The sequence below is a fragment of the Oncorhynchus nerka genome, linkage group LG28, assembly GCF_034236695.1.
Source record: "Oncorhynchus nerka isolate Pitt River linkage group LG28, Oner_Uvic_2.0, whole genome shotgun sequence".
Taxonomy (NCBI): domain Eukaryota; kingdom Metazoa; phylum Chordata; class Actinopteri; order Salmoniformes; family Salmonidae; genus Oncorhynchus; species Oncorhynchus nerka.
The window spans coordinates 8,097,194-8,112,699 of NC_088423.1; the positions used below are offsets into that span (position 1 = coordinate 8,097,194).

At 41.2% G+C, this 15,506-nt stretch overlaps 2 protein-coding genes across 2 annotated transcripts in view; both read left to right on the forward strand.

Moving 5' to 3' along the window:
• The first annotated feature begins 3,546 nt into the window (after positions 1-3,546).
• Positions 3,547-9,163, forward strand: LOC115112856 (protein phosphatase 1G-like). Its single transcript, XM_029639867.2, has 11 exons — positions 3,547-3,632; positions 4,028-4,170; positions 5,274-5,343; positions 5,477-5,562; positions 6,466-6,595; positions 6,770-7,197; positions 7,513-7,620; positions 7,851-8,085; positions 8,235-8,364; positions 8,488-8,587; positions 8,704-9,163. The coding sequence occupies exons 2-11, from the start codon at positions 4,060-4,062 to the stop codon at positions 8,890-8,892; spliced, it is 1,587 nt and encodes a 528-aa protein (XP_029495727.1). The 5' UTR covers positions 3,547-3,632; positions 4,028-4,059; the 3' UTR covers positions 8,893-9,163.
• Positions 9,164-13,495: 4,332 nt separating this feature from the next.
• Positions 13,496-15,506, forward strand: part of LOC115112858 (rho GTPase-activating protein 27-like) — a 51,438-nt gene continuing 49,427 nt past the window's right edge. Inside the window, exon 1 of the mRNA XM_065012615.1 lies at positions 13,496-13,767. The gene's annotated coding sequence lies outside the window, so the exon portion shown is untranslated. The remainder of the gene's footprint in view (positions 13,768-15,506) is intronic.

Consider the following 15,506-nt stretch of genomic DNA (forward strand, 5'->3'; position numbering starts at 1 on the left):
ACATTTAATTGAGAAGTTTACTGGGAAAGCCTTTCTATCTACCAGAAGATGGTTAGGCATATCATTAGCATCGCTATATTTTTCCTGTTCCTCAATTGTTTGAAACCTAAACATTTTACTTGCGGTATGTCTTACTTTGCTTCAAAGTAGCCTATAGCCAAAATTCCACGATAGAAACTTGGAGGCAATTATATTATAATGACTTCCTTATATGCATTCTGTTCTATTGGTTTTCTTTCAACTTTCTTTCATTGTCTAGCTGCCTAAGCCATTATCCTACTCATGTTAGCATCCCATGATAGTTATTGCATCTTTAGATCTCCCCTCTTTCTACATTTCTAATGGATATTTCCAAATCTGTCCATGAAACCTCTTGCATGTATGGTGCACATTTTAGAACATGTTTCCCTCAAGTTGCATTACCGCCATGAGCACATTGCTGCTCCTTAAATGTGAATAAATAATAGTTCATCAACATTTTAAGCTAAACATTCAATGCAGTCATGCAGTCTTCTCGATTTTCATTTGAAGCTTTTTTTTAAAAATATGTGGCTTGTTTGTATCAATTGTAAAGACATTGGCAATGTTGTTTCTGTAGTCAACTTTGTTCTGAAGTTATCAGTGGTCAAATCTAACAAAGCACTTTGCTGTTCTACCAGTGGTCTGAAGCGGGTGTTAGATTTATCATTTTCAAGTGCAACTTTAATAAGGATGGTTTTGGGAAACAGCTCAGAGATTAACGATGCTCCTATAAAGGTTTTAATGATGAACCTAGCCTTAAAATATAAACAGTACCCTAGGCTATATAGCCTATTTCAATCATATTGAAACACATGTCATAATCAATCAATTGACTTATACTTTGCTTCTTGTAGGCTCTATCTGAAACTTGTCGCAATATATTTCATGATGTGTAGCCTAATGTGCGCAATGATGTGCCAAATTAGTGATCTTGTGCATTTTCATTGGATAAGCTTCATAATAAGCAGCCTCAGTATTTGCAGTCATAGGTGGTAATATCTCTCTAGGTCTCGTCGGTATTGTGAAATAATTATAATGTTAAGGTAAGATTTGAATGGAGAAAGCTGATCAGAGAGCATGTATTTCAATCCTATCAGCAGCCCTATCGACACATGCTCCAACTAGCACTTAGCAAACATTCATGTTAGGTCTACATCTTCAGTGGTTGTAGGAAAGATACATCGTTAACACTCGTAAGTGTTCCATGCCATCGAGAAACCAGGCCCTGATCTGTTCCATCAGCCTTATTAATTCATATGGCGCATAGCCTACTTCCGCTACACTACTTTGATATGCATCGTGGGGATAAAGAAGTTAGCAGGCCTATACACAATGCCCATTGAAAAATACGTGGGTATACAACGTATACCTGCGTAAACCCTCCACTACACCACTGATTGCGTATTTAGCCTCTCTTTCATGTCTACCGATGAAATAACTTTATGTTAAAAGTAAAAGAAACGAGCAAAGGAAATAGCAGTGGTGGAAAAAGTACCCAATTGTTATACTTGAGTAAAACTAAAGATACCTTCATAGAAAATGACTATGAAGTATTTGGTTTTAAATATACTTAAGTGTCAAAAGTAAATGTAATTGCTCAAATATACCTAAGTATCAAAAGTAAAAGTACAAGTGAAAATAATTTCAAATTCTTTATATTAAGCAAAGCAGGTGGCCACATTTTGTAGTTTTTATTTATTTACTGGTAGCCAGGGACACACGCCAACACTCACATCATTTACAGATGAAGCATGTGTTTAGTGAGTCCACCAGATCATAGGCAGTAGGAATGACCAGGCATGTTCTCTTGACGGGCCGCCCCCAGGTGGTGAGGGTAGGCAACAACATCTCCTCCCCGCTGATCCTCAACACGGGGGCCCCACAAGGGTGCGTTCTGAGCCCTCTCCTGTACTCCCTGTTCACCCACGACTGCGTGGCCACGCACGCCTCCAACTCAATCATCAAGTTTGCGGACCACACAACAGTGGTAGGCTTGATTACCAACAACGACGAGACGGCCTACAGGGAGGAGGTGAGGGCCCTCGGAGCGTGGTGTCAGGAAAATAACCTCACACTCAACGTCAACAAAACTAAGGAGATGATCGTGGACTTCAGGAAACAGCAGAGGGAACACCCCCCTATCCACATCGATGGAACAGTAGTGGAGAGGGTAGCAAGTTTTAAGTTCCTCGGCATACACATCACAGACAAACTGAATTGGTCCACTCACACTGACAGCGTCGTGAAGAAGGCGCAGCAGCGCCTCTTCAACCTCAGGAGGCTGAAGAAATTCGGCTTGTCACCAAAAGCACTCACAAACTTCTACAGATGCACAATCGAGAGCATCCTGGCGGGCTGTATCACCGCCTGGTACGGCAACTGCTCCGCCCTCAACCGTAAGGCTCTCCAGAGGGTAGTGAGGTCTGCACAACGCATCACCGGGGAAAACTACCTGCCCTCCAGGACACCTACACCACCCGATGTTACAGGAAGGCCATAAAGATCATCAAGGACATCAACCACCCGAACCACTGCCTGTTCACCCCGCTATCATCCAGAAGGCGAGGTCAGTACAGGTGCATCAAAGCTGGGACCGAGAGACTGAAAAACAGCTTCTATCTCAAGGCCATCAGACTGTTAAACAGCCACCACTAACATTGAGTGGCTGCTGCCAACACACTGTCATTGACACTGACCCAACTCCAGCCACTTTAATAATGGGAATTGATGGGAAATGTTGTAAATATATCACTAGCCACTTTAAACAATGCTACCTTATATAATGTTACTTACCCTACATTATTCATCTCATATGCATACGTATATACTGTACTCTACATCATCGACTGCATCCTTATGTAATGCATGTATCACTAGCCACTTTAACTATGCCACTTTGTTTACTTTGTCTACATTCTCATCTCATATGTATATACTGTACTCGATACCATCTACTGTATGCTGCTCTGTACCATCACTCATTCATATATCCTTATGTACATATTCTTTATCCCCTTACACTGTGTATAAGACAGTAGTTTTGGAATTGTTAGTTAGATTACTTGTTGGTTATCACTGCATTGTCGGAACTAGAAGCACAAGCATTTCGCTACACTCGCATTAACATCTGCTAACCATGTGTATGTGACAAATACAATTTGATTTGATTTGATTTGATACGTGTGTGAATTAGACAATTTTCCTGTCCTGCTTATCATTTAAAATGCAGCGAGTAGTTTTGGGTGTCAGGGAAAATGTATGGAGTAAAATTACCATCATTTTGTTTAGGAATTTATTGAAGTAAAAGTAAAAGTTGTCAAAAATATAAATGACAAAGTAAAGTGCAGATACCCCAAACACCTACTTTAAAGTATTTTTACGTAAGTACATTACACCACTGGGAAATAGGGATCTACTCCCACGTTTGTTGGCCACACTAGAATAAGTGGCTTTGGCGACACCACATGGACGTCTTCGTTCATTGCAGATAAAGTTTTGGCGCACTTTCTGAACGGAGGCTTTCTGAACGCCCCTGCTCACAAATAGGCATGCGTGTTTCTCATTCATCACAGCGTTTCCGCTTCCTTTATGTCTCCCGTTCTTTTTGAGAGGTATGTTTATAGCTAGCTAGCTATGTTGTTAACGTTTGCAGTACACGTGCTTGTATTTTCCCGTACAATGTTCAAATTGTGACTCACAGGCCAGAAATGTTTTGATAGCAACTATAATCTTCCGGTTGATGGTGTTTGAAGTTTCCCATTTGGCTTCTCTGTAATGGAAATGGCTCGTTTGCGAATAACAACTGTAGCTAGCTATGCTCGTTTGTTAGCCTAGCCAACGTTAGCTATCAATAATAATAAGGAAGCCCTTTGCGACAATTGCAATGTTTATACTCCACTGTATGATATAAGGAATTGTAAGATGAAGTTGGAGCATCTGTGTAATTTAATTGATCACCATGTTTTTGTCCTGCTAACGTTAAATCGGATTTTCCAACACCAACCAGATTGAAACCCACTGTTTGTTGGTAGCTACATCATGGGAGCCTACTTGTCGCAACCCAACACAGTGAAGTCCTCTTCCAATGGTGGAAACCAAAAGATGAGCTTCGGCTTTGCAGCCATGCAGGGTTGGCGTGTCTCTATGGAGGTAAGATGATCTAAAAACATTGTGTGTTGGATTGGATTCATCAGTAGTTCTTTGCCAATGTTGTCTAGTTACCACCTAGCAAGAATGCGAATTACATTATTTGGTTTAGACGACAATAAAAAGCTTTATCAAACTGGCTGTAAGGGATAGGTAGTCCTTATATAACTTTAAAGTTTGGCATCTTAGGTAACTAGCTATATGATTCCAACCATTAATGTGTCATAGTGTTAACTTAGTTGAGGCTTAAATATGAAACTCAACGTTGTTGTGCAGGAAGACTTTGTTTGTAGCTATCGTTAGCTGGGTAGCTAAATTGTTACTGGGTAGCTAAACTAGCTAGCTATGTAGCTAACTTTCCTGCATGCACTGATATGGAGATTCCACGCTAAATTTGGTATGTTCCCCTTTAAAGCCACGTCTGTAAGATGTGCATACCATTAAGACTGTGCCAACAAATGCATTCCATTACATTTTCACATTCAAATGGCACTAGTCTGATTTAATGATTTATAAAATCTGATGGAAGGCTCAATGTGTCTATTTATTTTACCAGGTAAGTTAACTGACACATTCTCATTTATAGCAACTACTTGGGGAATAGTTACCTGAGAGAGGTAGGGGGGTGATTTAGTCAATTGGAAGCTGGTGATGATTAGGTACAGTGGTGGAAGAACTACCCAACTGTCAAACTTCAGTAAATTCAAACCAGGGTCCACCATTTCCTTTTTTTTATTTACAGAAAGGGGCTGAAAGCCAGGGGCACACACTGTCATCATTTACAATCAAAGCGTTTGTCTTTAGTGAGTCCCCCAGATCAGAGGCAGTAGTGATGACCAGGGATGTTCAGTTCATAAGTGTGTGAATTAGCCTGTTTTCCAGTCCTGCTAAGCATTCAAAATGTAACAAGTACTTTTGGGTGTCAGAGAATTTATGGAGTAAAAGGTTAATTTTTCTTTAGGAATGTAGTAAAGTAACCCCAAAAATACAAATTCAGTTTAAAGTATTTATACTTAAGTACTTTACACCATTGATTCGGTATGATGAGGATCAGATTGGGAATTTGGCATTCCATGAGAGTAATATGTTTTTGTTTCTTGCAACAGGATGCTCACAACTGCATTTTAGAACTGGATGATGAAACGGCCATGTTTTCTGTGTATGATGGACATGGAGGTACTGTGTATTCTTACTATCCCTAAGATCAACTTTTTTGAGCATACCACAACCTTTTTGTGAATACCGGAGACTATTAAGCTAGTTACTTTAAGTTAAGTAATCATTACTTTAAATGCTTTTGCCTTCACAGGTGAGGAAGTTGCATTGTACTGTTCCAAGTACCTACCTGATACCATTAAAGAACAAAAGGCTTACAAAGATGGCAAACTGCAAAAGGTGAGTGGAAGAATGCAATTGGGCTAGGGAAAGGAATCCTTTTGACATGGGCAGTTTAAAAAAATACAATTTAACCTTCATTTAACTAAGCAAATCAGTTAAGAACAAATTCTTATTTACAATGACGACCTACTGGGGAACAGTGGGTTAATTGCCTTGTTCAGGGGCAGAATGACAGATTTTTACCTTGTCTGCCTGGGGATTTGATCAACAACCTTTCAGTTACTGGCCCAAAGGTCTAACCACTAGGCTACCTTCTGTTGGATATGTAACAATTAAGCAGGCCTACCAATAAATAATGCATTTTGGGCACCCTTAAAGTTACAATGTAACATTTTGGGTGACATGACCAAAATATTTTTTACTTTAGTTTGTTTAGTAAATATTTTCTTTTTCTTGAACTGCATTGTTGGTTAAGGGCTTGTAAGTAAGCATTTCACGGTAAGGTCTATCTATACCTGTTGTATTCGGCGCATGTAACAAATACAATTTTATTTGAAATATGCGTAGAAATGTGTTTTATAGATATGTCAGTCATTGAAAGCAAGTCGACGAGGTGTATGTTCTATGTGCTCTATTTCTATGCTTCCCGTAAAGTTTTGTTATTGCGTCTTTTGTTCATCAGCTGTAAATATACTAGCTTTTTGGTTATGGAAAATATATTTCACCGCGGTTTAGATGGTACAATGATTTTCTACACAATGACTGCTTGTGTTGTCACAAACTGAAACTAGGCAAACTATTAGAATTTAAGCAACTAGGAAATTGTGGAGCGATATTGCATCTTTAAACAATATTAAAGTGAGTACCAATTTTGGTTGTAGATCTTGTGCTCTTTGTCAAACTTTCCTCCATAGGAGCATACATTGTCTTACTGGGTGAATGCATGTCGATGTGTTTCAGGCTTTGGAGGATGCATTTCTGGCAATTGATAGCAGGGTGACCACAGAGGAAGTGATCAAAGAGCTTGTTCAGATCGCTGGCCGCCCACAAGAGGAAGCACCAAATGAAAAAGTTGCTGAAGAAGATGATTGTGAGTAGACTCCAACTGCCCAAGATCTAGTAAAATGATTGGTCACATACGTGTTTAGCGGGTGTAGCAAAATGCTTCATATTTAGTTAGACATTCCTGTGGCTGGAATCATAAACCATTATTCAAAACAAATTATTTGTAATTCAACCCTGTGTGTTCCTTTCCCTCTGTTAGTGGACAATGAGGAGGCAGAACTTTTGCATGAGGAGGCCACCTTGACCATTGAAGAGCTGCTCGTTCGCTACGGACAGAACCGCAATGCACTCAAACACAAGAAGCTCTGTCCGGAGGGCAACAAAGAGTCTGGGGAAGGTGAACCACATTCCTATGGGGAGAAGGGCATCAATGGAGAAGTGGAGGGTGAGATGGACAGCAATGGGAAGGCCAAGGCTGGTGCAGGATTCTCCAAGCTGCGGGCCTGCAGGAGAGCAGGAGCGGACAGCTCTTCAGCGACAGGAGCAGCAGGGTCCTGTGAAGGAGAGAAGGACACCGGGCCTTCTTGCTCTTCGTCAGCGGCCCCGGCTCCGGGAGATACCAGCTCCAAGTTCTTTGAGGACAGTGACGAGTCGGGGGAAGAGGAAGATGAGGGAAGTGAAGAGGAGGTGAGGTGGAAGAACAAGCCTTCAGGAATTACTGTAACTCTGGCCAACCCTCTACCTGAAGAGCTACTGGGTGTGTAGGCTTTTGCCAACGGTTCTTACTCACCTGGTTAAGATAATCATCGTCCTGGTGAGCAGCTATTGTCTGAGATTCTGGTTGGAGAAAATGTCTGCAGAAGGACTGCTCTCCAGGAGGAGGGTTGGTCACCTCTGCTGGATCAGATTTCCCCCACTGGATTTGAACAATTAAAGTCTAAGATTTTTATACTTTTTTGAAAGAATCGTATGTGGGTTAATGATGTAATTATGTTTCTACAGGATGGCAGTGAGGAAGGTGAAAGCAGTGATGATGAAGAGGAAGACACTGAAGAGGGAGAGGATGAGGAGGAAGAGATGTGCTACCCCGGAATGGATGGAAAAGAAGAGGTAGAATACACAGCTTAATTTAGATCCTGCCATAACCCTAAAGGAAACAAACCTGAATGGAGAGCCTGAGTAGCCCTGGTTGTTGTAATGGGGCTATTCATGTCTATCTGAAGTAGTGGTCACTTTTTGTCTCACTAATGCAACATTCTATCCTGCCTTTGTGTTTTGACCTGGATTAAACTGAAGGCGGCTATTCTCCGATAAGAGCTCTGTGTCTCTACCCCTCCTAGCCTGGCTCAGACAGTGGCACTACAGCGGTGGTGGCTCTGATCAGAGGGAAACAGCTGATTGTAGCAAACGCCGGGGACTCCCGCTGTGTGGTGTCTGAGAAGGGCAAGGCCATAGACATGTCCTACGACCACAAGCCAGAAGATGAGCTGGAGCTGGCCAGGATAAAGAATGCTGGGGGAAAGGTCACCATGGACGGCCGCGTCAACGGAGGACTCAACCTCTCCAGGGCCATCGGTAAATGGATCCTCCTGCATATCCTAGCCCTGGCATTGGTGTTTCGATTGAAATATCAGGCATAGTTTCCAGTAAAGAATGGCCTTGCTGTTGAAGAACGGGCATCAGACTGAAAGGACATAACTGAATGGCCTTTGTTGTGTTTTCAGGCGATCACTTTTACAAACGAAACAAGGCCCTTGGCCCAGAGGAGCAGATGATCTCCTCAATGCCTGACGTCAAAGTGCTCACCCTCAACCCTGAGCATGACTTCATGGTCATTGCATGCGACGGAATCTGGTACAGCTTGTTTGATACTAGCGTTTTATAGTACTGTTTTCTCTTAAATTAGGCCGTACTTCAATAATCAATTTGTGAAATGGAACCACCTCTGAATTCCTCCTTAATGAGTGTCATCCACAGGAACGTCATGAGCAGTCAGGATGTTGTGGACTTTGTCAGTCAGAAAATAAAGCCTGATGCCAGTGGCGTTGCCAGGCCTCTGTCCTCCATAGTTGAAGAGGTAAGAGATATAGCTTTTTTAATACATTTGTTTTACTTGATCCACCAGTCCCCTGTATGCATAACCTTTTTCATTCTTTAACAATGAACTATGAACTTTTTATTTTGTCTCCGTAGCTACTTGACCATTGCCTTGCACCTGATACGTCTGGAGATGGTACAGGCTGTGACAACATGACCTGCATCATCATCACGTTCGGCGCTCACCCTGGCAACAGCATGGCCGACATCACCAAGAAGAGAAAGCCTGAAGAGATTATCCCAGAGAAGAACGGGAATGACAGCAAGAAGTCAAAAAGCGAATAGAACTGCCAACAAGTAGAATAGCTCCAGTCCTTTTCACAAGCCAGGACTTTTTCTCTGGAAACTTTTAAAGACAGTGGTCTCTGGAATAGGATGAGTTTTAGTTAATGTCCCAAGATACAAGAATAAACGGAAAACAGAAAAACATTTTCTTGGTGTGTAATTGATTTTGCTTATCTGCCCCATTGGAAATGTGACTCCTAGTGTACTGTTTGTCACCACGCCCTTTATGTATATACTTGTTAATTGAATAAATGCATTTTCTTTAATTATGGATCAATGTGACATTTGGTGCATACTTCTGACACCATTGTAATTACGAATACATTTTAAATGTGATGAGTGACATCTTGTCTACTTTACTAGGACAATCCCTGTTTGCATTGGGCACATGTCCCCTGACAGAACACTGAGAAACTACTCAACAATTAAATAGATTTAAACATATAAAATTCAATTCATGCAACATTTTATACTATTTATACTAGCTGTATTTTAATGAATACATTTTACATTCCTTGCACTCACTGATTCCCAGAACTTAGCCAACCTGCTGAGTTAAGGCCACTTGCTATTTAAATGTCTCTCATACCTTGGTTTGCACATCCTACCTTGGTTTCTCTAACTATGCCTTGAATTTTGCATTACTCGATTATGGTCCAGGTTTAGCAAATGCTTTTGTTAGTAAACTATTCAAGGGACAGAAGCTCCACTTAATCTGTTTTATGCTGGACTAAAAGGTCCACTCAGTTAAAGGGATACTAAAATATATTTTAGTACATTTATTACTTTCAGAGAACATTGTGAGTTCCACATGAACAATCACATGAATATTTTTTTCCCTCCCTAAATCAATAAAGTTGACAAACCTGTAATTTTGTTTCTATTTAATCAGTGATGGAAATGGCAAGGTTGCACAATCATGTAGCAAAGCACTAAAGCATCATGCCAATAGTTTCATACCTAAAAAATAAATGGTTTGCAACTAGCCTGTTTACGCGATCATTCTATGCCGTCAAGGAGTGGAATGAAAGCACAAACTGACTGGTACACAGGCTAGTTGGAACTACTGTTCCCAAAATACGAGTGAGATTAGTTTATTTTACTTGGTGAACAAAGTTTTGATGCTGGTATTCAAAAGCAAATGGAATTTCCATACCATTCAAACTTTTCATAGATTTTCAAGATATTTAACAGTTAAAATCCGATACAAAGATGTCATAATAGGTATACATTAACCAGATGGAATGGAAAGTTCCTTAAACACGTTGGGCCTAAGTGTTTTCTTCTACCACAAAGGTGTTCTGATGAACATCCCCAACCAGCTGTTATGAGAATCAGCCATCTGAAACAATATCCTATATAAAACACAATCTGAATGTCACATAGCCAGTAGACTGTTTGTGGTCGAATCGAGTAAACCCTCATCCTGTATGCAGTAACAGAAAATCTATTTTTTAAATCTGAAAATCACACTGCCCATATTTGTCATCAGCAATGATTACCTGCATTCTTTTATGAATACATCAACTGTAGGTTCATCAACAATTTCCTATCAAAAAAAGAAAGAATAATTGAGTCGACATGGATTTACATGTATGATAATACTGTAATTCGATTATAATTCGATTATAGCCAGCTGCACCAGTGTGTCAGAGAAAACGACCGAAGTCAGCCTGCAGGTGCCCATCCTGCCACATGTAGTCACTAGAGCACGATGAGCCAAGTAAGGCCCCCCTGGCCAAATCCTTCCCTAACCCAGATGATGCTGGTCCAATTGTGCGCCACCCTATTGTACTCCCGGTCACGGCCGGTAATGACACAGCCTGGGCTGTAGTGAAATCTCGAACCCCAGGCTGTAGTGACTGCGCAACACTGCGATGCAGTGCCTTAATCCGCTGCGCCACTCGGAAGGCAGATTTTTTTCATTTATTTAATCCATTTTAGAATAAGGCTGTAACAAAATGGAAAAAAAGTGAAGGGGTCTGAATACTTTCCGAATGCACTGTGTGTGTGTCTGCTATCCTTAACGAGGCATGTGGTACACAACATTACGAGCTAGCATGACTGGCTAATATCTTGGCTAGCAGGATAGAAGCAGCATGACTCACATGGAATAGGAATAACTTTATAAACCTTATGAATATGGTAAATACTTTTCTGTCTTAGAAATACCCAACTAAAACCCCATGACATGTTGGAGAGTACTTATAATTACATGCACACACTAAACACAGGTCAAATAAAAGAAACATGAGGAATAGTCCAGTGAGTCCATTCATATTTGACCTCGATCTCACTCTGACGGCATTTGCTAGATTGAGTGAGGAGCGCGGGGAATGGCGAACTATGGCCAGTACAAGTGGTGTGACTTAAAGGTACACTAATAAGATATAAGGGGTGTTTGGCAATTACAACAAATTAATGGTTCAGGGGTGCTGAAACTGCTCAATAAGAGCTGGCCTTTTCAACTCGCTCTCCCGTTTGTGTCTGGATGGCACAATGAGCCAGAAGAGGCGGGCTCAGGTCATCTAGGAGATACAGAGCGGCGCACTCGGGAGCCCATTGGGGGGGGGGTAGACCTCACTGCCGCTTCACCCGTCTTTCTCATGGACCCAGTGAGTGTGTGTACCATGCAGTAACAGACATACACACCGAGATGTGTGTACCATGCAGTAACAGACATACACACCGAGATGTGTGTACCATGCAGTAACAGACATACACACAGAGATGTGTGTAACATGCAGTAACAGACATACACACAGAGATGTGTGTAACACGCAGTAACAGACATACACACAGAGATGTGTGTACCATGCAGTAACAGACATACACACAGAGATGTGTGTAACATGCAGTAACAGACATACACACAGAGATGTGTGTAACATGCAGTAACAGACACTCAGAGATGTGTGTACAATGCAGTAACAGACATACACACCGAGATGTGTGTACCATGCAGTAACAGACATACACACCGAGATGTGTGTACCATGCAGTAACAGACATACACACCGAGATGTGTGTACCATGCAGTAACAGACATACACACAGAGATGTGTGTAACATGCAGTAACAGACATACACACAGAGGTGTGTGTAACATGCAGTAACAGACATACACACAGAGATGTGTGTAACATGCAGTAACAGACATACACACAGAGATGTGTGTAACATGCAGCAACAGACACTCTGAGATGTGTGTGTGTGTGTGTGTGTGTGTGTGTGTGTGTGTGTGTGTGTGTGTGTGTGTGTGTGTGTGTGTGTGTGTGTGTGTGTGTGTGTGTGTGTGTGTGTGTGTGTGTGTGTGTGTGTGTGTGTGTGTGTGTGTGCGTGTGCGTGTGTACCAGGCTTGGAACCCAGCAGCAGAGCACCAGTGTGTGGACCCCTGTCACCGCCTCAGCCAGAAGAAAGATGTTGTCATCACTAAGGTCAGAGGTTACATGGCTGGGGGTTGTCGGTAATGTAGTCACTAAAGTGCATAGTTTTGGTGTGTAGTCTAGACTGAAGGACAGAGCGGCAGGAACGCAGAAATAGAGTTTCTGTGACAAACCAGATATACATTGGTCTTGTTTCTTTAAATATTATGTCTTAAATTCCCCAAAGAGGGAAATTCAGGCATCCAACCTCTGGCACATCCTCCTCTAGGCCAGTGTCTCCAGTCTTCCAGTATTCCCAACAGCACACATTTTTGTTGTTGCCCCTGACAAACTCACCTGATTCAACTGGGGTGGCAGGTAGCCTAGTGGTGTTGGACTAGTAACCGAAAGGTTGCAAGATCGAATCACCGAGCTGACCAGGTTCAAATCTGTCGCTCTGCCCACAAACAAGGCAGTTAACCCACTGTTCCTAGGCCATCATTGAAAATAAGAATGTGTTCTTAACTGACTTGCCTAGTTAAATAAAGGTAACAAAAAAACTCAAGGTCTTGATGATTATTTGACAAGTTGAATCAGGTGTGCTTGTCCGGGACTACAACAACAACGTGTGCTGTTGGGAAACACTCCTATAGAGAATGGGCGAGGCATGGTTTTACTGTGCAATTTACTGACTTGCTTTTCTTTAGAGGCCAGATGAAGATATTCTGAGGCTAAACGAATGTGATTCCTAACAAAACCAAGATCTAAAATAATCTTGATACCAGTGTTTGCTTCCCCTTTTTGGCCAACTGCCATATAATGCTAAACCAGCAGAAACTCACACTGGCATGTAGGCTAGAGGGTATTTATTGACAACACTTATTGACAATTACTGCATCCCAAACAGTACCTAATTCCCTATATAGTGCATTACTTTTGACCAGGGCCCATAGGATACACACATATTTGTTTGTAATTGATCAATTTCATATGGCTGTTAGCCTATAACCAGAGAATATTCCCCACTGTAGTTCTAAAGGGAAGTAACAGTCAGTTTGGTCACAGACTCCTAGGAAACCAGATGATGTTTCATGAGGGACTGAATAGAACTATATATTGAGTCACTCCCATTTTTCATAGCTCTCTGTGTGTGTGTTCCTGTCCCCCAGTCTCCATTCTCTCAGTGTTGTTCCTTTACACAGTCAGTAGAACAGGAAATGATACAGAGGCAGTCAGGCAAGTTGAAACCTGTGCACACACACACAGCCCCGTGGTAGACAACTAGGCTTTATAACCAACACTACAGGAGCTCAAAACTTTCTTGGACAAGTGAACTGTAATGTGATGGAAAATAGATGCTAAAAGAGAAATATTTACCAGGTATAATATGATGGGAATTAATGCAAATGGTAGATTTACTAAACTTACTCTAACGTCTGGGATCCACTGAACATTCAGAGAGTAGAGGACAGAGTTTGTACAAGTCTTCTGGCTGTATGCCCACCTCCAGGTATGAATACCTACTGTATTGTCAAGCCTTGAATTACATTCGTTTTCTTGTAAAAGTTTGATGTACTGTTAATGTGCATTATTATTTTAACATGAGATTCCCTTTGAACAACACTTCTGCTAGACCCCCTTAGTGTGGATTACATCATGTTTAATGTATTCTAGTCCCCCTTACTGGGGATGAAATCATGTTTAATGTATTCTAGTCCCCCTTACTGGGGATGAAATCATGTTTAATTTCTGCTAGTCCCCCTTTAGTGTGGATTAAATCATGTTTATTTTATGCTGGTCCCCCTTTAGTGTGGATTAAATCATGTTTACCTTCTGCTAGTCCCTTTTAGTGGGGATTAAATCATGTTTAATTTCTGCTAGACCCTTTTAGTGGGGATTAAATCATGTTTACCTTCTGCTAGACCCCTTGGTGGGGATTACATCATGTTTATCTTCTGCTAGGCCCCTTTAGTGAGGATTAAATCATGTTTAACTCATGCTAGTCCCCTTTAGTGGGGATTAAATCATGTTTAACTTCTGCTAAACCCCTTTAGTGGGGATTAAATCATGTTTAACTTCTGCTAGACCCCTTGGTGGGGATTAAATCATGTTTAACTTCTGCTAGACCCCTTGGTGGGGATTAAATCATGTTTAACTTCTACTAAACCCCTTTAGTGGGGATTAAATCATGTTTAATTTCTGCTAGACCCCTTGGTGGGGATTAAATCATGTTTATCTTCTGCTAGGCCCCTTTAGTGAGGATTAAATCATGTTTAACTCATGCTAGTCCCCTTTAGTGGGGATTAAATCATGTTTAACTTCTGCTAGGCCCCTTTAGTGAGGATTAAATCATGTTTAACTCATGCTAGTCCCCTTTAGTGGGGATTAAATCATGTTTAACTTCTGCTAAACCCCTTTAGTGGGGATTAAATCATGTTTAACTTCTGCTAAACCCCTTTAGTGGGGATTAAATCATGTTTAATTTCTGTTAGGCCCCCTTAGTGGGGATTAAAGCATGTTTAACTTCTGCTAAACCCCCTTAGTGTGGATTAAATCATGTTTAATTTCTGATAGGCCACCTTAGTGGGGATTAAATCATGTTTAACTTCTGCTAAACCCCTTTAGTGGGGATTAAATCATGTTTAATTTCTGTTAGGCCCCCTTAGTGGGGATTAAAGCATGTTTAACTTCTGCTAAACCCCCTTAGTGTGGATTAAATCATGTTTAATTTCTGATAGGCCACCTTAGTGGGGATTAAAGCATGTTTAACTTCTGCTAAACCCCCTTAGTGTGGATTAAATCATGTTTAACCTCTGCTAGTCCCACTAAGGGGGACATCATAGTTAACTTCTGCTAGACCCCCTTAGTGGGGATTAAATCATGTTTAACTTCTGCTAGACCCCCTTAGTGGGGATTAAATCATGTTTAACTTCTGCTAGTCTCCCCTTTAGTGTGGATGAAATCATGTTTAACTTCTGTTTTCCATGCACTATTTTACCTTTATTTAACTAGGCAAGTCAGTTAAGAACAAATTCTTATTTTCAATGATGGTTTAGGAACAGTGCCTTGTTCAGGGGCAGAACAACAGATTTGAACCTTGTCAGCTCGGGGATTGGATCTTGCAACCTTTCGGATACTAGTCCAATGCTCTAACCACTAGGCTACCTGCCACCCCTATCTGACTCCTTATAATTTAGGGTTGGATTGTTACTGTAGGCTATATCAAGTTCAAAAAGTTACCCTTTCCTA